The sequence below is a fragment of the Manis pentadactyla genome, chromosome 8 (genome assembly GCF_030020395.1).
Source record: "Manis pentadactyla isolate mManPen7 chromosome 8, mManPen7.hap1, whole genome shotgun sequence".
In the NCBI taxonomy this organism is placed as follows: domain Eukaryota; kingdom Metazoa; phylum Chordata; class Mammalia; order Pholidota; family Manidae; genus Manis; species Manis pentadactyla.
In genome coordinates this window covers 127,149,797-127,172,555 of record NC_080026.1, presented here as the reverse complement: position 1 = coordinate 127,172,555, position 22,759 = coordinate 127,149,797, and the positions used below count along the sequence as shown (strand labels likewise).

Genomic DNA, 22,759 nt, shown 5'->3' with positions numbered 1-22,759 from the left:
GACCTGGGTCCGGGTTCAAATTTCATTCCTGCCACTTTCTGGTTGTGCAATCATCCACAAAGTTACCGAACGTACCGAGGCCTTAGTCTCCTCTCTGTAGAAAAGGGACACAACTGTAATCCCTTGCTAACAGGATTCTTGAACAGATTCATGGAGATAGGTATGCAAAATGCTTAACAAGGTGGACACAGAGTAAGCGCTCAGTAAATGTGACTCTCAGAAACGTATAAATCCTTCCAACACCTGAGCTAGGTGTTATTATCCCTATTGTACAGGTAAGAAAATAGGCCTGAGAGGTTGTCTCTTGCCCAAGGTCACCTGACTAGGAGTGTGACTGGTCTGCCTGCCTCCCGCCTGCAGTCATACTTCCTGTTTACTGAATATTCAGAAAACAGACTCTTGCTCCCTGACACTGGTAAGTTCCCTAGGCTGTGGAATAGGCACTTCAGGAGGTCATGGCCAGGAAGCCCAAATACTCAGGGAAGCCACAGGGGGGCCAGCTATTTCCAGTTGACCTTGTGCCTTCTCCCTGGCTTTAGGAGCTTAGCGACCAGGCAGGCTCAGAGTTTGAGAATTCCGATGTCAGATGGGTCATCACAGTGCCTGCCATCTGGAAACAGCCCGCCAAGCAGTTCATGAGACAAGCTGCCTACCAGGTGAGTACAGGGTTGAGGGTGGGAGGCAGCCGGGGTCCCTCTCAGGCAAGGGGACAAAGAAGGCTTTCTTGTGAGCGAGGAATGGAAGTCAGACTGATGAGGGGAGGGGCTGGGCTCAGTTATTTTCCTGGCTTTATACATTTCCAGGCCATGTTGCACTGCAGATTCCCTGGGGCTAGGATTGCAAACTGGGCTTCAGGGACATTTCTGCATGGGTGAATGCAAGTACGAACCTCAAGGAGAGGCTTCCTTGAGTGTTTAAATAATAAAGGAATAAAGACAAGTCCAGTGGCCGTGAAGCAAGCAGACCAGCTTGGCGTAGAGGTTGAAAGCAGCACATAGGCAGCTGAGAAAAAAAGGAAATGGGATTTTCCTCTGCGCAGTTCACTTGAGGAGCAACGCAGGAGCACGTACGGTCACCTAGAGAGGGGTGAGGGTTGCCAGACCTGCGTGGTGGCAGACACCTGGACGAGGGCAGTGGCAAGCCCGGGGGGGGGTGCCAGTCAGCATGGCGCCACAGAGACAGAGCATTTCAGTGCGGATGGCCAGCCCATCCCTCGTGGGTGCTGGGAGGCACTGCTGGTACCACTCAGGGCCTCCAGCCTTCATGCCGTTGGCCGCAGCTTGTGCCGCAGTGGGGTTTCCGTGAGGGTCTGACTTCGTGGTAGGAAGGGCCAGCTGTACTGACCCGCTGTCTGGTCCCCAGGTCAGAGCTGACTCCTGTCATACTCAATCCCCTGGGCTCAGTTATTTTCCTGGCTTTATACATTTCCATTTATAATGAAAGCCCACCCCTGGGGCCTGGTCAACTCCCTGTGCTCCCTGTGTGCGGAGAGTCAGTTTTCAGAGCCTTCCACCTGAGCTGGGCTGGGGAAAGTCACACACAGGTAATAGGTGTCCCCTTCCCCTGCCCAGACCTCTCAGGAGACAGCCACTTCTCCCAGGGGCTGATGTTGAGTTTGTGGCTACAGGTCTGAACCTTTTCTTTCAAAGCTCCCACTGAATCAGCCTTGAGCACTGGGACATAAATGGCCCTGGGCACCTTTCATGGGCACCGATCATGACCTGTAGTTGACACTTGGGGCTTTACTCCAGGTGGCAGGTGGAGTTGAAGGAAGGGCAGTGTCTCCTCCCCTCGCTCTCCCCCTGCCCCTTCTTCCCTCCCCCGCCCCAGGCTGCCTCTTCTTCTCTCCCATTCCTCTGTTCAGCGTGAGAATCTGGCTTCGTCCATGTATCTGCCAAAAATAGATTTGTTTTTATAGAGATGAAGGAAGAGGGTGGGAGTTCCAGAAAGAGGCAATTCCTTCAAAAAGGAAGAAGCACAAATGCAGTTCAGCCGTCCACAGAAGCCCTGGGCACCCTGCAGCTTCTCCATAACATCGGCCCTCAGGCAGTGTCCAGAGACAGGCTGCCAGGACCCAGCCGTCGAAGACGGCACAGCCCAGTGTTCTGAGTTTTCCGCAGGAAGGGGACTCAAGATTCATGGTTTTCCAGCCCACAGGAACACTTCAGCAACAAATGTGTGACCTGGGAAAGGGTCAGTTCTTATTTTTAGCCTGAAAAATAAAGAGATGCTGTGACTGGTAGATTTGTCAGGGCTGCTGGGGCCCCGGGCGGCTCTTCCAGGGACTGCCTGTCCGGGTGGTGGGGCTGTGGGGAAGGGGAGGCCCCCGCCTACACTGCAGGGGCAGAGGAGGAAACCAGGCTTGTGGGGAGGCATCCTCTGGGGTTTGGCAGAACCAAAATGGCACCTCAGAAAATAGAAGGGCCAGCAGCTCGTCAGCAGGGCGGATGTGACCAGCATTGACGGACGTGGGGAATTTGCTTTCTGAAGCCCAGATACATGCAGATGGGCCTGTCCTCTCATGCCAGGTAACTTTTGTCTGGTACAGTGTTTAGGCAGCTTGATTTTTGGCTCTTTGTAATTCTGATTTGATCCTTGTGTTTAGTTTACAGTCGTTGAATGGATTTAAGGACACAGGGACCATTTTGTCACTCTTTGTTTACTCACTCATTTATTCACTCAACAAACCTATACTGGGGGCCTTCTGTGTGCTAGGACTGTAGTGGGCTTCATCTCCCATGTGACTAAGGCTCTCGAGTAGCTTGCTGCTGAGTGGTTCACTGAAGGCTGTAGAAATTCTGGGAAGGGGGCAGAGAGCCTGTTAAGGGCATAGTTGTGCCAACTTCTCTGTGGTCTCTGCAGGTATTTGGTCAAACATCATTCTGAGTATTGCTGTGAGGGTGTTTTTGGATGAGATTGACATTTAAATCTGTCGATGAATAAAGTAGATTGTTCTCCCTACGGAGGGAGGATCTCATCCAATCAGCTGTAGCCCTGACTAGAATTAAGAGGATGAACCTCCATAGAATAAGAGAGATTTCCTCCTGCCTGCTTCTTACTGGGCCACCAGTTTTTCCTGCCTTTGAACTCTGAGTCACATGCTCTTCCCAGGGCTTGAGCCTGCCAGCAAGGGGACTATGTCACCAGCACCCCCGTTTCTCCAGCTTACTGAAGCCCCCTCCCCCACTCCATGACGCGACATCCAGAACCAGCTGTAGGATGTGGGCACTTGTCAGTCTCCATCATCATGTGAGCCAATTTCTTATAATAAATCTTTCTCTATATACATACATCCTATTTGCTCTGTTTCTCTGGAGAAGCCTGACTAAAACAGAACCTGACCAAAACCCACACTTCTTGGGCCAGCCAGCTTCTGAGGTCTGAGAGGACCCACCAGCCTTTTCACCCAAAGTGCTGCCCATTGGCCTGGCATCAGGCAGAAGAGCTGGAAGGATGAGGCAGGATGGTGCTCAGCCGGGAAACTGGTCATGTCCACCCTGCTTTCATGTGGGAAATGGAGTTCTTCCTTCCAGGCCTGTGGGGTACCCCTGAGCCCAAGTTCACGGCCCACTCCGGTGGGGCCTGAGCTTCGTCCTGCCACAGCCTGGGGGAGGAAGGAGAGGCCCAGGGGCAGAGGGGCAGCACCTCCCACGTGAGGAGCAGGCCTAGACTGGGTGGTGCTGGGGCCGTGGCTCCGAGGCCTGTGGTTCACTGCCAGAGGGCCACAGAGCACTTTATACAGATACAGTTTCACCTGGGAAGCCCCCAAAGCTCCTCTTATGTCCAGAGCTTTTTGGAAAATTGGGTTAAATCTCTCTTTTATAATTTACAGGCTCAGGACACTTTTAGACCCTGAAAGAGCATTCAGTGAAAAGCTGGTTGCAGAAAGAACAGCTGATCCCACTTCCAAGGCCTTCAGAAGAGACCTAGAATGGCAGAGGGTTCTACCCAGTCTTGAGGGCAGCACGGCTAGGCACGATGGGCATCAGTAATAGTGCAGTTTATTTCTGAAGGCATTTTGCCTAAAATTTAGGCATTTTGCCTAAAATGTGTAACTCTAGTAGGTTCCAGAAACCTGTTAAACAAATGATGCTCCCTGTTACGATGATCTCATCTAAGACAGAGTTGCAGCTTCTATTTGCCTCCCTTTCAGAACAAACTGCAGTAAAAGTGATCACATCAGGAAACCCCCTGCCCCCACCCCCACTCCGTGACACGACACCCAGAACCAGCTGTAGACCTTTGCAGCTTGGCACCAGGCCAGCAGAGCTCTCAGCCGGTCTGGCCATTTTCACAGCTGTGGACACAGTCCCTGGCGGGATTTCCTGGCCAACGGCAGGGCTCAGGAGCTGCGCTGTCAGTGTAAACGCCCATGTCCGAATCCCAGCTTCCCCAGTGTGGATTTCTCACCCACCTGCTCCTCCCTAGTGGAGCTTGTGACCAGGAAGCAGCCTTGTAAAAACTACTGTGATGGTGCACCCGCCGGCCCAGACTTAGAGTCAAGTGGGTCAGTGCACCCCAGCTTCAGACTCTCTGTTTGTAGAATCCCCTCTTCACATCTGCAGAAGGCGCCTCTTCAGTTCCTCAGAGAAGAGGGCCAGGAAATTGCAAAATAAGGCTGGCTGGAGGGATGGCTGATTCATTCATTCTGCAGCTACCCTCTGAGCACCTATTATGTGCTACCAGGCAAGAAGCCCTGACTGCTGCCGTTAGAAAGCATACCATCTTGCAGGAGAGGCTAGACGTGTCCACATCCATCCATCTGGAGACAGAATATGCTAAGTGCTAAGTGCTTGCTGGGGTCCCAGCAGACGGAGGGAACCCTGAGGTTTTAGCTCCAGAGGTGGAATTAGCAAAAACAGAGGATGCCCTTCAGCTCCGGTTGACCCTGGCCTGATCCCAAGCCGCTAGACCCCCAGGTCTCCTGACAGCTGCCAGGCCAGAGGACTTCTGCTGAGGATGGCTCCAAGTGTTTATGTAGAAACAAAGCTTACACTTCCGGGCCTGATCCTCCTGCTCGAAGATAAAGACATCTGGATTTTTGAGAGTCTGGTGGATTCTCTTGCATTTCCTCCTTTTCTTGGAGGCCACGGCAGCTCTGGGACCCCTCCTGGGGAGATGGGATCTGTGAAGAGCCAGCTGCCTCCGCCTGCCTCTCTCACTCAGTCCCCCACTGTGGCCTGCGTGGGAGTTTGCTGGTGGGGACACAGCCCCTCACCCTCACTGGGGAGCAGGTGGGGGCTGCTCCAGGCAAGGGAGTGCGGTTGTTTTATCTTGGCCTCCCAGGCATTGCTGGGCTCCTCACTGACTGCTTTTTTCTTCTCTGGTTTGGGGTCCTCTTCATCCAAGCTCCACATCCTCTCCTGAGTGACAGGGGGTCCCCCTGTGGAAGTGCACCGAAGCTTTGGCTGAGGAGGGAGTCCCGCCCAGCTGGGGAGGGACAGATGAAAGGCCTTCCCTGAGGGCTTCAGCCCATGCTGTTCAGGGCAGACTCAGGGTCCACCGGTGTGCCTTTTACAGCTTCAGGATGTGGGAATGCCCTAGTGGGAGCCCTGGATTGTGTGAGTCACACACCAGGTACACGTGGACATCTCATATTCTGTAATTATGCTCAAGGCTCTTCACTCCTCTGGACTTCTTGGTTTGATATTCTGTGCCGGTATTTCACATCTAAATCAGAATTCCTGCTCAGAATTGTAGGGAATGTGTACAGAAGAATGAGGGCATTTGTTTTCTGTTCTTCTTTCCACCCTCATGACCCCCCGTCCCACCTGGTCCTGTGTTGCTCTTCCTGGCCAGGTGGGGACTGCCGGGCAGGTTGACATCCCAGTGGGACATGATGACAGCAATGTGCCTTTTGAGTGGGCAGAGCCTCTGCTTTTCCTCCTTCATGCTGAGTGCCCGGGTGCCCCTGGTGTTGTCTCCCGCCCCTTCTCCCAGGTTTATTCCATTCTGAACTTTGGGGGAAAGTCAGAAACATTTCGGCCCAGCTTTCTCTTTGGAGCTAGCTTTTCCTCCTCCTCGCTCTGATGTGTGGAGGCCAGGCCTGTTCTAGGAGGTCCCTGACTTTACAAACCCAAGAAGATGGAAAAGCCAATCCATAGAGCTCTCCTTTCAGAGGGGGCTCCTCTTGGTTTTATTTTGTATTTCTTCTTCTGGGATCCTGGGGATTAAGGTTTAGTGGTTCCCGGTTTCCTGGTGGCACAGAGCTGTGTAACCCATGTCCTCTTTCACTGGGCACTCCACACCTCAGTCATCTTTATGCCGAGGGCATCTCGTGTGACCCTGGGGGAAAGTGAGGCCCGTCAAGCCCTTGACTAGGGAATAGTGGGCTATCTTGTCAAGCATCTGAGTCAGTAGCCTGTTGAGTGATGTCAGTGAAGCATAGACCTGGCTTCTTCAACCCAGGGATGGAGCTGATGGGCATAAATGCTGCCCTTGTGGTTGGCTGCAGCCATGGGTACAAGGCAGTAAGGAGGGGGCTTTCCTGTGGATTATGTAGGCACATGTGGGGTTCCATCTGGTTTTGTAAAGTCAGCCTTCTAGAAGGGGCTCCACTGCTCCCTGTGAGGCATTCAGTATTGGGGAAATGGAGATTTCTAGTCATCCGCATGCTAAGTATTTCTCTTTAAAACATACCTAATTGGTTCATTTTGGGTGTGGGTATCACAGAGACCTAACTGCAAATACAGGCAGTGTGCCATTTAGTACCATCCCAAAGTAAGTGCGTAAAGAGTTTGTACCTTTAAACCAGTTGAGTGAGCAATAGAGGCACCCGGGGAGTTTGTTCCAAAGGCCTGGGCCTCAGCCCAGTAACTGAAGTTGCTGAGAACAGGAGGGTGAGAACCAGTTAAAGAGCTGGTCTGTGAGGCTCAGGTCCTGGGCTTGGGTGGGCTCTGCCACTTACAGACTGGAGCTTTGAGCCTAAGACTGTCCCAGTGTTGGTACTGAGACAGAGTCCATGTCAGTTAGTTGGCCACCCTCTCTCTCCAAGCCTTGGTTTCTTTCTGCACAAAGTGGAGGAGTTGGACAAAAGCCCCCAAGGGGTGGAGTGTGCCTCTGTTTTCCATCGTGCTGGCAACCAAGGAAACCCCACGGGCGTGAACAGCTTCAATAAGCAAGCGAGACCTTTTGCTCCATTTCAAGGCCACGAGAGGTGGGCAGGGACCTGTTAGAAGCCAAGGCAGGCTTGTTCCTCTGAGCACTCCCAGAAGGGCTGTCCTGGAGCCTCCTGGCTGGCTGTTTCAAGGCCTGGAGAGGCTCTAACTGGAAAAGCCAGATGTTGCAGAGCACAGGCTATTCTGCTATTAAAGGGATCAACGCTTGAGTAAGATCATTGCCAGCTGCCTTTCGACGCACACTCTATAAAACGTGGGGCTATGTATGGGATTCTGGGAGGGCCTTTCCGCTGGAGCTCTGGAGCCTGGAGCCCTCCTGCTGTGCTGGCACTGAGAGCCCAGATCCCCATACGGCAAGATCAGATGCTTGCAAGGCTGAGGCTCAGCGATGCCTCTTCCATCCTGTGGTGGTTTTCAAAGTTTTGGGGCCTGTCCTCCTTCATGTTACTCAGTTCTGGGCTAAGCAAGCTCCCAGTACAAGAGGCCCCATGGCCCAGAGAGCCCCATGTTGCTCAACGGTGCTTAAGTGCTTTTTTTTTTTGCCACTCTGCAGTGGGCCCCTGGCTTGGGGCCCAGCACCCATCACCTCAATTTTAAGCTCTGCAGAGCTGTAGAGGGAATTTCCCAAACAAACAGAGTGTGAGTGTCTCTTCTGTGGAGGCATCAGCCCAGACGCCCAAGGTACGAGTGTCCTCGGAGCGGTCCTGCCCAGGAAGCCTGGGTCCCAGCCTCTGCTTCTGTCTTCCAGGCAGGCCTGGCCTCCCCTGAGAACTCGGAGCAGCTCATCATTGCCTTGGAGCCCGAGGCGGCCTCCATCTACTGCCGGAAGCTGAGGCTGCACCAGATGATCGAGCTGAGCAGCAAGTCCGCGGTCAACGGGTACAGCTCCAGTGACACAGTAGGAGCTGGGTTTGCACAGGGTACCTCCTGCTCTCTCTCTCCCCCTGCCTGCTCCCTCCCCTCCTGCCCACTGTGTGTTTCTCAGCCTCTGATTGTTTAAAGACACTTAGTGCTATACTGAAGAATCAAGATACTCCCAGAGGGCTTGGCTTTAAGCACCTCTGTACTCAGCCCCCTCCCTGGCCCCTCCAGGGACCTCCACTAACTCAGCAATGAGACCCTGGTTCATCAGCCACCCACATACCTAAGCAAAGGGGAGGTGATTCTTTCCAAAAACCCAAGGGTGGCCTGAAAACAGTTCTTGGCCTTGCATTTTACTAGGCTCTTAATTTTTCTTGTCTATTAACTGATTCTTAATCTAATCCCACTCGCTTGTTATTAATTCTTCCATTAAGACTGTTGATTTATTGCTGACTCACTCACTGGGGCCGCTGTGAGTGTGTGATGAGCTCATTATGTATCTTAGCCTTAAACCTGGCGAGAGTTTAAAATACAGATGAAAATTGCTGACTTTTCCTGACCCGGTTGATGCTCAGCTGTGGGAAGGAGCACCTGCCTAGGGAAACCTAGGATGGGTATTTCAAGGAACTTCTCTTTCATATTTACTTGTATGCAAGTTGGTTCACAGTCTGGTTCCCTAGGACTGTTTTCCCTGGGACTCAGGGCTCTGTGGGTCTGTCCAGGGCCAGGGAATTTGCAGACACCCTAGGTCAGAGTCAAATACACTGAGGTGAGTGAGCATGGGGGCCAATCAGAGCGCTGTGAGGGTGGTGCTGTGCCCACAGCTCTGAGCCCTGTGCTCCCTTCCCAGCTGAGGGCCTCAAGGGCAGAGGCCTATGTCCCAGGCCCACCCACATCTGGCCCTGGAAGGCCCAGGCCCAGGCCCAGGAGGAGAGGGATGACATTATTGAGGACTGTCACTGGTCATTCCTCTACAGCTTTGTTCCCAAGTTTTCCTGGGTCTCCACACCTATAACCTGTCTCTATACCCCTGAGGCACCAGGGCCCAGGCTTACCCTCTTGTGGGTACACATCCTTCTTCAGGCAGTACTGGCCTGTCCCCTCCAGAACTTGCCTCTTCCTCTTCACAGGGTAGCTCGGCCTCAGAGGCCACCATTCTGCATTTTCATCCCAAGATTGAAGAGTCTGGAACCTCAGCCACAGGACAGTGACAACCTCAGCCACAGGACAGCTGCCAGGGCTGTGCATCAATGAGCACATAAGATCTGACTTGCTCGGGGTGGATGGAAACAGGCTTCTCTTTAAATCTGAGGGCCTCCTTTGCTTTTTTTTCTAGCAATGCTCGGCCCCCACCAAAGCATGCCAAGGCCAGCCTGGGCAACCCTATCAGATGCATTCACGTTGAAACACTCAGGACGATATATTTATTTAAATTTCCTTTTTCATTGTTTTAGTTGGAAAAAATGACTGGGCTCTGCAGCCTACGTGCTGGTTCTTAGTGGTTCATAAACAAAAATTCATGTCAGAATTAGCTAATTCTAGTACAGCTCTTCTTAGCACTCCTTAAGGAAAACCCTCACATTTGAGGGGGAAATAGTGTTTTTGAGTGCTTGCCTTCCTCAAGAGCTCAGTTTTGGGTTTCCCTTCCTGGAACATAACGTGTCTATCCCGCACTGCTCCACATCTGCGTCCTGTGCCTTGTGGGATTTGCTGTTGTCTCATGTGCTCAGAGAGTCTTTCTGGTTTTTGAAGTCCTCATGGTTGGCCGCCTGAAGGTCCTGAGCCACGGCCCAGTAGTCCCTCGGGGGCAGCAAGGCAGCGGCTCTGTCTCAGCCTTGATTTCGGTTAGAACCTCTCTCTGAGAAGGAGGGGGTGCCATCTAGGGAGGCCGGGGCACGGCGCTTAATCAGAAGTACCCAGACCAGCATCAGTGCTGAGACCCCCCAGGCCCTTCTCAGCCCTCTGCTGCTTCTCCATGCTGGGTGCCCCAGGGGACACCACTGAGGTGAGTGGGGCTGGCACGCTGCCCCCAGTCCCATGGGGTCTGCCGTCAGTATTATTTTACAACAAAAGTATTTAATGAGATCAGTAAAGGATACATTATTCACAATCTTGGGCTTAATTTGCCTGAAAAATGGGATAATTTTTTGAGAGCTCAGAATATATTTTAATTGCCTTGCTTGGCTGTTTTTTTTGGTGAGTGCCATTCTGTTAGCCGCCTTGGTTATGTGAACAAACCAGATGCCCCCTACGAGGTGTGCAGTGTAAGTTCATCTGGAGCTGGAGCTGGGAACAGAAGAGAAGGCCTGAGTTGGAGGCTCCCTCCCAGGCCTACAAGAACTCTACCCAGGAGACGTCCTCTCCACTGTAACCCGGGGCCTGAAGAGCTTCGAGCTGGCCAGTGTTTGCCAGGGAAGATGTTTTGTAAACACTGTGCTCCTTGCTGAAAGAGGCTAGAGGGTCATAGCTCCTTTACTGGATAACCAGCAACCGACAGATTTGTAGGGCAATTCAAAGTCAGCAGCACCAGCTTAGGAATAAAAAAAATTGGTGAGGAGTCAGGTTGTGGGTTGGGGCAGCATAGTAGACAGGACCTTCATTCATGAAAGCAGGGGTTGCTCTAGTTGTTCACTGTAGGGATCGTTTGCTGGGCATCAGGCCTCATACCTGGTGCCTTTCCTTCAATATCACCTCCTGTGTGTTGGGCCACACTGGTTACTGAGGATAAGTCAGAGAACCAGTCCCTGCTCTGCCTATGAGGAACTTTGGCCAAGCATTAGTATCTCCATTTTATGGATGAGAAGACTGAGGCCCAGAGGTGTTGAGTGATTTGCCCCGATTCCCACCTTGGCTATGCCCTGCTGCTTCCAAGATAGCACTTCCCTATCTTTTAACATTCGCATTTTGCTTTTTCAGGCTTCACTGTAAATCCTTAAATCTAAGAGGCATGCGGGTCTGTGGTTGGAGGGTTAATCTCAGGCTGCAAGACAGAGTCATGGAAATTGCAAAGCCCTCAACCTCGCCTGACCGGGTTTCCTCATCTGAACATAACGATGATGACTTGTGCCCTGTCCGCCCCACAGGGCTGTCTGGAAGCTTGCGAGAGAGAAAGTTACCCGATGCAAACATCCACAGCTACTAAGTACCCTGAGCCCTGGCCTGTTGGTCCCACAGTGTTCAGGAAAAAGGTGCCCTTAGCTTGCTAGGTTCAGCTGCACCGCCTAGTGGGTGATGCGCCCCCTTGTGGCTGAAGAGCATATTGGCTTCAGCAGGATCAGGAAGTGACTTCGGTCCAGTTTATCCAGGATCCAGATTAGGAAAACATACCCTACATTCCTTGAATCAGACAGCGTTCCTTGCTGTGAAGTTACTTAACCAAGCACACTGCAGGCTGCTTGGCAGACAGCTTCCTCTCTGGGACAGCAAAGCCAGGAAATTGGCCGATTTCATTAACCCAATTCCCCAAAAATACCACTGGGGGAGTCATCAGGGTGAGCTTTATTAAGCCAGGGCACAGGTCAAAGCTGCCATGCAGATGCATAGATGGAGGCTGGTGGAAACAGCTGATTGCTCTGGAACAGCTGGCTTTGTAAGTCCCAATGTTCTATTTGTGTAACCATTTTGATCAACCATCACTAAATGTTCCTCTGTCCCTAAACCTCAAGCTACTGCCTCCACTGACTGCAGATGACTGCCTGCTTTTTCACGCTTTCTTACCCATCATCATTTTTTTTCTGTTGGCCACTAGCTAAGGAACACGTTCGGCGCAATCGGCAGAGTCGGACCTTTTTGGTGGAAAATGTCATAGGAGAAATCTGGTCTGAGCTGGAGGAAGGTAGTGTCCTTGAATGCCCTTTGCCCTTGCTGGATTTGTGTGTGTGTGAGTGTGTGTGTGTGTGTGTGCTGTTGGCAAAAATTCATCCCTATTTGTCCTTTTGTCCTTTTGGAAAATGCTCAAAATCAGTTGGTTTTAAAGACCACTCACCCAAGGAGAGCTCTTTGGGGAGCTGTAATTTTGCATGTTACACGATTAGAGACATTTCAGAAGAAAGGTAGAAACTGGAATTCAGCAGTTCCAGCATAAGTCTTGGATTAAACATCAGGTCATTTCATGGCATTGTTAACTTGGCAGGAAGTTGTCTGCTGGTATGTGCGGAGTATGCGGTATGAGATATGGATGCGTTAGTTTTAAAGATTCACCCATCTGGATTCTTTATCATCCACACTGACCATCACCCCTGGGTAGACTTTACTGCATTTACTTAGTCATGAGTAACTCACTGTGCAGATAGTTAGCAAAACCATTGCCCTAATACGTGTTGGTGGTGCTCAGTGAAGTATACCAAGTCCTCACCCACCAGCTTATTTCAGGACCGCTGTTGACCATAGCGCTCCATGTAAAGGATGGCTGTTTTATACCAGGTGACAAGTATGTGGTTGTGGACAGTGGCGGTGGCACCGTAGACCTGACAGTCCACCAGATACGGTTACCAGAGGGACACCTTAAAGAACTGTATAAAGCAACAGGTGAGCCCCTGCATGACTAATTTTCTCATACCTGAGCTGTGTCTCTCCTTTCAGATTTCTCTCAGCAGTTCATTTTTTCAGTGCCACCAGCATGCGGGGATGTTGGCGGGACAGGATACCAAAGCCTGCATGATTTTAGAGAACAAAATGCTGTTAAATGTTCTTTAAAACACCAACCAACCATGACTGGGGTTTTGGCATAAAGTGAGCCTGTTTCAGATCCTGGGGGAGTTTGTTTCTGAAAGTTCTGGAAGGATATGATTGGAGCCTGATGTCACCTATGATTTGATGCTATGGTTAAGCTTTCTGATGAGGTCTTGGTCTTGAATCAAGATTGACAAACCAGAGAGCAGGCTCTTTCTGAAGCTGGTAGGGGTGGGGATGAAGAGTGAAGACTCAGTGATAGGGACCAGGTACCACCTGCTGTTTTCCAGCTCCTGTCCTTGAATTTCTTGGGTAGGAATACTGTGATATTCCTCATTAGTTAAATGTGCTGATTTTATTTAAAATGTAATTGATTTTAAATAGATTGTTGTCAGGTGATTTCTGTAGGACCAAGTATCTTTACGTGGAGTGAGAACCTACAGAGTTTTAAAATGTAAGTAAAAACAGAGAGCTGCAGTCTGCTTGCTAAGTGGGTCCAAGTTTGTGGTACTTTCTGTTTCAGAGATGAGCACAGGGTAGGCTGTTTCTCAGAGTTTGGACTCCGTTTCTGATGGTTTTTAACATGGTGGGTTCACATTCTGATTCAGGTGGACCCTATGGATCCTTAGGAGTAGACTATGAATTCGAAAAACTTCTGTGTAAAATATTTGGAGAGGATTTTATTGAGCAATTCAAAATCAAGCGTCCTGCGGCCTGGGTTGACTTAATGATCGCGTTTGAGTCTCGCAAGAGGGCAGCTGCCCCGGACCGAACTAACCCGCTGAACATCACCCTGCCCTTCTCCTTCATCGACTACTACAAGAAGTTCCGTGGTCACAGCGTGGAGCACGCCTTGAGGAAGAGCAAGTGAGTCGGACTCATCTTTGGCCCAGGTCGTTCTAGGGAATGGATCGTGTTGATGGGAAGCACGGGGGCAGGGTAGACTCTGATTTCCAATCCTACACACTCGCTGTGTGACCTTGGGTAAGTGGTTCAACTTCTCTGTTCCCCAGTTTTTAAATCTGGAAAATGGGATAATTCCATTTATCTCAAAAGGTTGTGGTGGAAATGAAATGGATTCATATCTGTTAGGTGCTTAGTACAATGCCTGGGACCTGGAAAGTGCTACCAGTGTGTTAACTGTTATTAGGGACTAAAAAAATACAAACTTTGTGAAAGCAGGGAATTTTGCCTGTTTTGGCCTCTGCTATATCCCCAGTATCTACAACAGAACCTGGTATGTACATAGTAGGTACTCAGTAAATAATTTTGTGGAATGAAATCCCATGGGAGTCTTAAGTTTCCTGCTACTCTGAGTAGCAGGAGTGGCTGCAGGCAAGTGTTTGTAGCCCAACTTGTTGCACAAGAATATATTTGGAAGATGTTTTCAAGTTGAGTTTTTAAAGTAATAGGCAAAAATCATAGATGTGTTAAAAACTTTTTTTATAGTGGAAAATTCCAGACATTTACTATGTAAAGTGAACATCATTATCCAGCTTCAGAAATGGTCATTCCTGCCAGTCTAAACCCTCGTCCACCCTCTCCCAATTATTTTAAAGCAAATTTCAGATCATCATCAATCCATAAATATGTTGGTATGTATCTGTAAAGGTGATAAACTTAAAATCATAACTATAGTACTATTATCACACTTAAAATTAGTAATTCTTCAATACCATCAAATATCTAGTTAACATTAAAGGTTTTCCAATTGTCTCATTTTTTTTTTTTGCATTAGATCCAATTGGCAGCCATACATAGCAATGATCTGATTTGCCTGTTAAGTCCCACTTAATAAATAGGGTTCCCCCTCCTGCATTTTCCTTGTCATTTATTAGGTGACAAAGCGGATTGTTTGTCCTAGAATTTCCTACCGTCTGGGCTTTGCTCACTGCTTACCCACACAATACGTTCTTCTGTCCCCTGGTACTTTTTACAAATTGGGAGATTGAGCCAGAGGTTCAATCAGATTTAAATTTGAGTTTTTGGCAAATCTGCTTCATGGTTGGTAGTATTTCCTATTGCATCGGACTAGGGCACACATAGTGCTTGTTTGTCACTTCTTTTGTGATGTCAGCGGTCATGGATGCACACTGCCTGGGTCCATGAACCTAAGGGTGGCCCCGTGATTCTCCCCTTCATCTATCACTTCTTCCTTTAGTAGCTAGAATATTTCTGTAGAGAGAAACTTTTCTCCTCAAAGGTTTGGCTTTCCTGAAGTACAGTCCATATCGGAAGGCCATGACAAATACTTGGTCCTTTCCCTCCATTTATACATCTTTTGTTAAAATTGTTGATTTCCTAGCACGCTGCAAAGAGACAAATGAATTTTTTTCTTATATGGGGGCACATTAAGTATTCATGGATTTAAGCATTTTGGTACATTTTAACCATGGCAGTTATATCCTTATTGATACTCAAATTGACTCATCTTGGCAGTAGGAGCTTCTTCACGTTGGCTGCTGAGTCTCACTGACGTGACATTTGAGGTCTTTGACAGCCTAGGCCTTCTGGTATGTGAAGATGCTCTAGGCTCATCTGGCATATTCCCTACCCTACTCCTGCAATTGGCACTTCCTCTAAGAAGCCCTTTCCTTTAGTGGGAAACAAAGCGGATTTGATTCCAGGTCTTCTTGACCTTGGAACAGGGTCCTAGCTGAACTCCTACTAGTTCCTACTCCTGCTAGCTAGATGTTCTCTCTACCCTGTTGGTACCCCACAAAGGCACCTGCTCCAAGTCGAATCCCAAGTCCTACCTGCACAACTCTCCTACTGGGTCCCCTGGCTGCAGCCAGCCATTGGGTCACTCCACACCACACCACACCACATTGTCCTTTGGCCTTGGCCACAGAAATAACTCCTGGCTGGGGAGACGTGGCCGCGTTGAGAATGTGATGCTGGGCAGCAGCTGGTATGTGCTTTGCTTCAGGAACCGAAAAACCATTGGCTTGGTCCCTTTGAACTTTAGAACAGGTGGGGCACGCATTGCCGAAACAGTCCCTAGCATTCCTTCAGTGTCAGAAAGTTTCCGAAGTGTTCTCACGGGCAGGGTACTTAACTTGATCTTCACAACAACCCCTGTGAGGGGGCAAGGCAACTGGCATTATTCCTGATTCCCAGATGAGAAGACCAGAGCTCAGAGAAAAATGTAGGCCAACTTGCCAGAGTCCCACAGCTACTGCATGAGGGAGGGCAGGCTGGAGCCCAGCAATCCTGACTCCCTGTTCAGTGCTTTGGTCGCGCCACACCTTTGACAGAGATAATGAGAGGCATCTGGTAGGATTAGGCTCAACACTGCCATGGGGCAGGTGCCCGCCAAGGCTGAAGGAGATGCCCCTGAACACACAGGTTGCTACCCTTCAGTGGCAGTGCAGGTGATGACTGTGTGTACCTTTAATAGACTCGATTCCACCTATAGCTGGATTCAAAATGTGGTTATCCAACTGACAGAGATCTCTGTATTTATGTCCCTATCTTTTGCACTAGACTGTGGCTTCCACTGTTCCAGGGGAAGGGTGGGCCACGACCAAAAGCAAGGAGAACTGGAGAGGTTATGTCTTAGCTTTTGATCTGCTAAGGGTCCAGATCCTGGCAGTTCAGGGTATGTCCAAGGACTTTCCTAAATCTCTCTGCCCCCCTGTGATGTGACAGCTGCTCTGCCAGGACCCCCGTCTGTGCATACTAGCCTGGGAATCGTTCATACACTCAGCACTTGTTTCTCTCTGTGCCATGCCCCACAGTGTGGATTTTGTGAAGTGGTCCTCGCAGGGGATGCTGAGGATGAGTCCAGATGCCATGAATGCCCTTTTTAAGCCAACCATTGACAGCATCATTGAGCATCTCCGTAAGTACCAGCCAGGGCTTGGCCACTCAGCGGGGTAGAGCCAAGAATGGGTACTGACTGTTCCAGCATCACCAGCCAGTGGGGTGCAGGGTGTCCCAGCTGGGAGCCACAGGCCAGGGCCCCTATAGGAGTAGGCAGGGCCTGGGCATGTAGGAGGCTCACTCAAGGGAGGCTGTGGGGCACAGGCTCTGGAACCCTCCCGCCAGGTCCTTCAAGCAGCTGGGAGCCTGTCCGCACTCGGGCATTCCGTTTGCCTTTGGAAGTCAGACAGCTAAGACTCTATAGCAATATTTTTCTCGAGGCCCTAGGGAATACACTGTCTTTCCTTTATCAGAGCCATAGCCCTTGCTGGGGAGAAGGAGCTATTGTGTGGACACAGGGGGCAGACAGCCTCTGGCCATGCGGTTGTCCTGCTGTCTCGGTGGCCCCCACCCAGGGACACCCAGTAGACTCACTGGGGACCTTCTTCAGTATCCAGGCCTCACATCCACTTACTACCCCTTGCTAACCAAATCAGAAGCCCTAGGAGAGGGATGGGATTTTTATGAAAACCAAAGAATAATATTGATGACAGCCTGCCTTGACCCACTTAATAGGACCACAGGTTCGGAGAGTGCCAGATGCATTTGTGCCTAACAAATCACTACTTAAATGACCACCACCTCTCTGTTCAAATGGTGTCTACTTAGCAGTAGTTTTGCTTTTTATTCCTGAGCATATCCATGTGCAAGTCCCCTTTCTAAAGATGACCAGCTCTACAAGAATTCTGTTCAACCAGCTCAGACTAAGCCTGTCCTCCAGTTGGCCCAGTGGTTCTGTCCATTCTCCACATTCTCAGGCCACTCTGTCCCCCTTGGCTGCTGACTTTTGGTGACTGGAAGCTGTCTCTCCTCTTCTCTTCCAGGGGACCTGTTTCAGAAGCCCGAAGTGTCTGCTGTCAAGTTCCTGTTCCTGGTGGGCGGCTTTGCAGAAGCACCCCTCCTGCAGCAGGCTGTGCAGGCTGCCTTCGGCAACATGTGCCGCATCATCATCCCCCAGGACGTGGGCCTCACCATCCTCAAGGGTGCTGTCCTCTTCGGCCTGGACCCTGCTGTCATCAAGGTGCGCCGGTCCCCACTGACCTATGGGGTGGGTGTGCTGAACCGCTACGTGGAGGGCAGGCACCCGCCCGAGAAGCTGCTGGTGAAGGACGGCACTCGCTGGTGCACCGATGTCTTCGACAAGTTCATCTCTGCTGACCAGTCGGTGGCCCTGGGCGAGCTGGTCAAGCGTAGCTACACCCCGGCCAAGCCCTCCCAGCTGGTCATTGTCATCAACATCTACAGCTCTGAGCATGACAACGTGAGCTTCATCACTGACCCTGGGGTGAAGAAGTGCGGCACGCTCCGCCTGGATCTCACGGGGACCAGCGGCACGGCCGTGCCGGCCCGGAGGGAGATCCAGACCCTCATGCAGTTCGGGGACACCGAGATCAAGGCCATGGCCATCGATATAGCCACCTCCAAGAGTGTCAAGGTTGGGATTGACTTCTTAAATTACTAACCAGCCACCCCACCAACTGCCCCCTCGGACCCAGCTCACCTGCATCCGCTGACCTCAACCCTGACTGTTCTTTCCCTGTCCTTGACCCTTGCCTCTGCCCACCTGAATTTCAGCAGGGAAGATGAGAACAACCAGGGATAGAAATAATTTGGAATTTTTGAGGGCACACTGGAGTCAGAAAAACTGTCGGAACTTGAGATCCAGGTTTGGGGATAAGAAAAGATCTGGAAAAGCAGCTGGTTTTCATAGGCACACAGTGGTGAAACACCCACCCAGCAAGGGGATCGGTGCATATCCGCAGCAGTGGCTGAGCCTGCTCCGAGCAGATCTCTATTTAGTGAACTTCGGATGCTATTGCTATCTTTCTAGATTTTAACTAAGATCCTTGAGCTGGGAGGGATTCTTCATCTCTTTGAGGCTTTCCTTTTTACATCTTTTGGATAGCAGTCAATACAAAATGCCACCCATCTGCAGTTAATTCCTTTTCATCATCATGTGATTAAAAGTGGTGATTCAGTGGGAATGGGGAGTGTTTGTAGCCGGTGGGAGAAGACTGCCTACACTGGGCACTATTTTAGGTTCTCATAATTTAAAGTCCAAATAGGTTTAGTGAAGAAAAATGGTAGCCTCGGCTTATCCACTAGGATTTATGTGAGTGGGGTAGCTGACCCCTCAACTTCTCAGCAGGGAAAAACTTGATTCGAGGAAAATGGATATTAAATCAATGCTGACATATCTCAAATTATATGCTGTGACATAATTCCCCAAGTGCCAAATCCTGATTTCTGAATTCATAAGGGATTCTAGTTAACCTTAGGGGGATTCTGTGAAGAAATGAGGTTGCAGTTGACTTTGTTCACATCACCAAGCCCAGGAGTCTGGAACAATCCTTCACCTTAACAAGCATATGTATTTTAAATTTTAACTTCCTCCTACCTGACCACCCTCATCTCCCTAAGAGTCTGGTCCATGTAGTCCCACATTTTGAAAATAATACATCAGTGATAGATACACAGGCAGAGAAGCTGTTCTTGGAAATGTTTCATTAAAATCATCAGCTTTTAAAGTCTATTTAAAAGGAATTCATAGATCTGTACTTGATAAATTCAGCCACGGTTTTTCAGAGCAGATTTGAGCATCATCAGGATGGGAACTGCCTGGATGCTTCTTAAATACAGGTTTCTGGGTCCCATCTCTTCCCTTTTAGGAAATGAAGTCAAGTCTTGGAGAGAGGAACCAGAATCTGCATTTTTAGTAGGTGCCACAGGGGACTGTAGTCCCACTGAGATTTGAGATCTAACTTTAGGTTTTGTTGAAAGATGAAGCACAGACGGGAGCTTGCAGCCTCTGGCCTTCCTCTTCGGGGTCCCCTGGGGGAGGGTTTACAAGTGAAGAGCCCTGATCCCACTCCTTCCTTTCTTGTGACGGGGCTGGGGCTCCACCAGGCACGAGGATGGTGCTTTCAGCCCCCACAGGAAGGGCCTGGAGAGGAAAAAATTCAAGGGCCTTATCCTGAGGATGGGGCTGAGGACCGTGTGTCTGCATTCTCCACTCCCATCCCCACCTGCAAAGCTGGTCGTCTTCAACATTCAGGAACCATCTAAGGAAAAAGAATAAAGAATCTGACGTGCAACCCACCTGATCTTTTCAAAGCTGTCTTTTCCACGTGCTGGAATTCATTCCGATTTAAATCACTGGAAGCATGAATAATGAATGAGGGAGGATGAGTGAACTTATTGAATGCAAGCTGGAGGCAGAAACCATTACCATAGCCCATATGCAGATTTTAAATGGCATTTCCAAGTTCATTTTAACATGTCTTCTTTCTCACTTCGCCTGCTGCAGAATGCCCTCCTTGAATGTGGAACACGAATAAACCACACAACTAGAGAATGCTAGTCACATGACTCGGTGGCCGGATCTCACACCCAGGCAAAAGGGTTTGTTTGCCAGGGTTCTCTTGCTGCCTGCTCTGCTTCAAAAGCTACACGTTATGGGGTCTGTCTTTGGTGTTGCCAGCCATATTCTACAAATAAGACTTTTCAATTTAGTTATAAGTAATATAATTTTATGTACATACACTATTAGAATACTGTACAGAATCTTTATTTCTACAATACGCTTTTCTTGTTGGAAAGAAAAAAAGGAAAATGCTCTTTGAATCTTGTTGATGACATTGCTGCCTTTAATTGTTCACAGTTTCATTTCTTAATTGTCTTACTAATCGATTTGTACCAATGCTAAGCTATAGACTATGTATGCAAGACTAAGCAATAGACTAGGGTCAGAATATTCTGAACAAATTGAACAAATGGACCACCTGGATCAACAGCTTCATTAGACCCTTCTGTGTGCACCTCCTTCCCAAAAGGTCCCAAGTTATATTTAAAGGAGCATAATAATGTATCAATTCTCCTGTCCAGTCCTTGAGAGCTGAACATTCTAGTTCTATAAGCAGTGTGACTGCAGAGACAAACCTATGAAGACTCGGTGTGTCCCTGAAGGGTTATCACCCTCTGCTTGTGTGGACCCTTGTGGTGTGTCAGTACACGGGTAAGTGTGTGAGTGGCACAGTCAAGTCCTTTTTTTGGCTAATGTAGGACCTTTCCCACCTTGCACTGAGGATGTCTCATCTATTTCTCTGAAATGAGCTGGTTGAAATCTGCAATGTTGGCACATAGATGATGGAGAGGGGGTGATAATTTTACTGGACTTAATTCTGGCCCCAGAGATGCTGCCCCATTAGTTAAACTTATTAAAGGGAATCCCCCAATCCATCCCACCCCCTCCCTCCTGGAAATATTCTGTAATGAGAGCCCTGGATAAGTTCATCTGGACACATTTGATAACCTTAAATAGTTTCTAAAAGGCCTGTTGTCTTGACCCATTACTCAGTTGCTGCTGGCATGGACTATCTGATGTTCATGTTTCTTGGAAGCAGAACTATCACAGGTTTTCCTTTGCTGCTGCCTTTCTGCACAGAGCAGCTATTACTAAGTGCTGAGTGACAGGCGAGTTACAGACATACAAGATAGGCAAGAAGAAAGAAGAGACAGACAAGATTTTTTACAGTGATGGCTAAGATGAGTCCAGATTATAAAGTCCACCCTACCCTTAGAATGTTACTTAAATCAAGTTTAGCTTTTAGAGTCCAGGTCTGGTTAATTGCCAGGGTGGCAAAGAATTGCATGCATCAATATAAACAGGAGTCAAAATGCATTATTAGTTGAAGATCGAATTTCACATTGTAGAGATGAAATAGCTGTGATTAAGCTGCATATTTATGCTGGGAAATGGCTTAAGTGAATGACTAGTATAAAAGTTGTTGGCCATAATGTCACACTTCTCATCTGCTTGGAATATGGAACTATATTCTAAACTATCAGCCATTGGGGTCTTGTTCACTACAAGATCAATTCACACTTCACAGAACTTTTCAGCCATTCACAACTTGACAAGATTGTACCCGCAAACTCTGTCTTCACAGATGTCTAATAAAGCAAAACTCTGGATCTCAGTGTGGCCCAGACTTCTTTTTTTGCACTCTGACTTTGTCAGTGGAATTACAGATCCATCATTACTGACCTCCCTCTCCATCCCATCTCAGGTGGAGATTGATTTTTGGGCCTTCTCCTAGGTGTTGCAAGCTTTATTAAAGTTCATTCCAATAAGACTGGCTCCTTTGTTCACTGGGAACCCAGGCTGCATCAATGCCCACCAAGCTAAAGGAAGCAGGCAGGCCAGAGAGAAGACATGAGCCAGGGTGGCCCACGTCCTTTAAAATGAAAGTCCTTCGGAAAAAAGTAGAAGGCAGGGACTGGTGCCTGGCCCCCTGGTCTCCTGGTAGGCATACCAAGCTGGCTGCTGCATCTAGAGTCCTGGGTGTATTACAGCTCTATGTCTGGGTCACCCTCCTGAGTTGGCTCTAGAAGCTTCTGCGTAGACCGAGGTGGGGTCCTAGGACCCAGAGGGAGGTAATAGATTCTTCCCAAGTGGGTAGATCCATCAGCCTTCAGCTGGTTTCAGTTCCCAGGAGAGCAGAGGTGGGGGAGGCTGGGAGGTGCAGGAAAACAAACGTGGGAAAGCGGTGTCGGCAGGCAGGCAGGTGTAGGCTTCTTTCTGTGCAGGAAACAGCTGGGCCCAGCAGCCTGTGGAGGCCACTCCTTCCCTCTGGGCATCCTGGTTTCAATCCAGTGATAGGAAGGCTCAGGCCCCCAATTTGACCCCCAAAACTGAGGCTGGTTAGAAAGGACCTTGGCCCCACTTCCCTGGCACCCCGCTGTCATTGTGGCACATTACCCCTTTCTGCCCCCTCACCATCCAGGCCATCTGGAAATCCTGTCGTTCCTGATAAGGAACAAGACTAGGGACAGCGGTGGGGGAGGCCCAAACTGTCACCGCCAAGGCCTCTCCCTCCCGCCGGAGGGCCTTCCCTTGGCCCGGCTGTCCCCCCACCGACAAGAGCGCCCGGCCGCGGAGACCATGTGCCGAGATTTAAACCGACTTCACAGGCCGAGTATGTGCTGGATAAATCCCTGGATTTCACGCCCAGGTCGGCGCTGAGCTGGAGCAGGGTGAGCATCGCCACGTCCACTTGGCCCCCGCAGCGCGTGCTGGGCTGAGGGGGGGCGGGGCCATCTGCCGGGGGCGGGGCCATCTGCCGGCCCCGCCCCGTACGCCGCGCGGTGAGCGCACAAAGGCCGGGAGGCCGCAGAGGCTGGGC

General features: G+C 49.8%; 1 protein-coding gene across 3 annotated transcripts in view; it reads left to right on the top strand.

Annotated features, from left to right (window-relative positions):
* HSPA12A (heat shock protein family A (Hsp70) member 12A) overlaps positions 1-21,548 on the top strand; it is a 173,901-nt gene extending 152,353 nt beyond the window's left edge. For all 3 annotated transcript variants that reach the window (XM_036898987.2, XM_057506378.1, XM_036898988.2), the window contains 7 exons: positions 540-656; positions 7,867-8,038; positions 11,728-11,814; positions 12,402-12,506; positions 13,259-13,517; positions 16,391-16,494; positions 17,399-21,548. In XM_036898987.2, the coding sequence (XP_036754882.2) occupies positions 540-656; positions 7,867-8,038; positions 11,728-11,814; positions 12,402-12,506; positions 13,259-13,517; positions 16,391-16,494; positions 17,399-18,036 (1,482 nt within the window). In that variant the 3' untranslated portion in view covers positions 18,037-21,548. The remainder of the gene's footprint in view (positions 1-539; positions 657-7,866; positions 8,039-11,727; positions 11,815-12,401; positions 12,507-13,258; positions 13,518-16,390; positions 16,495-17,398) is intronic.
* Positions 21,549-22,759: the final 1,211 nt, after the last annotated feature.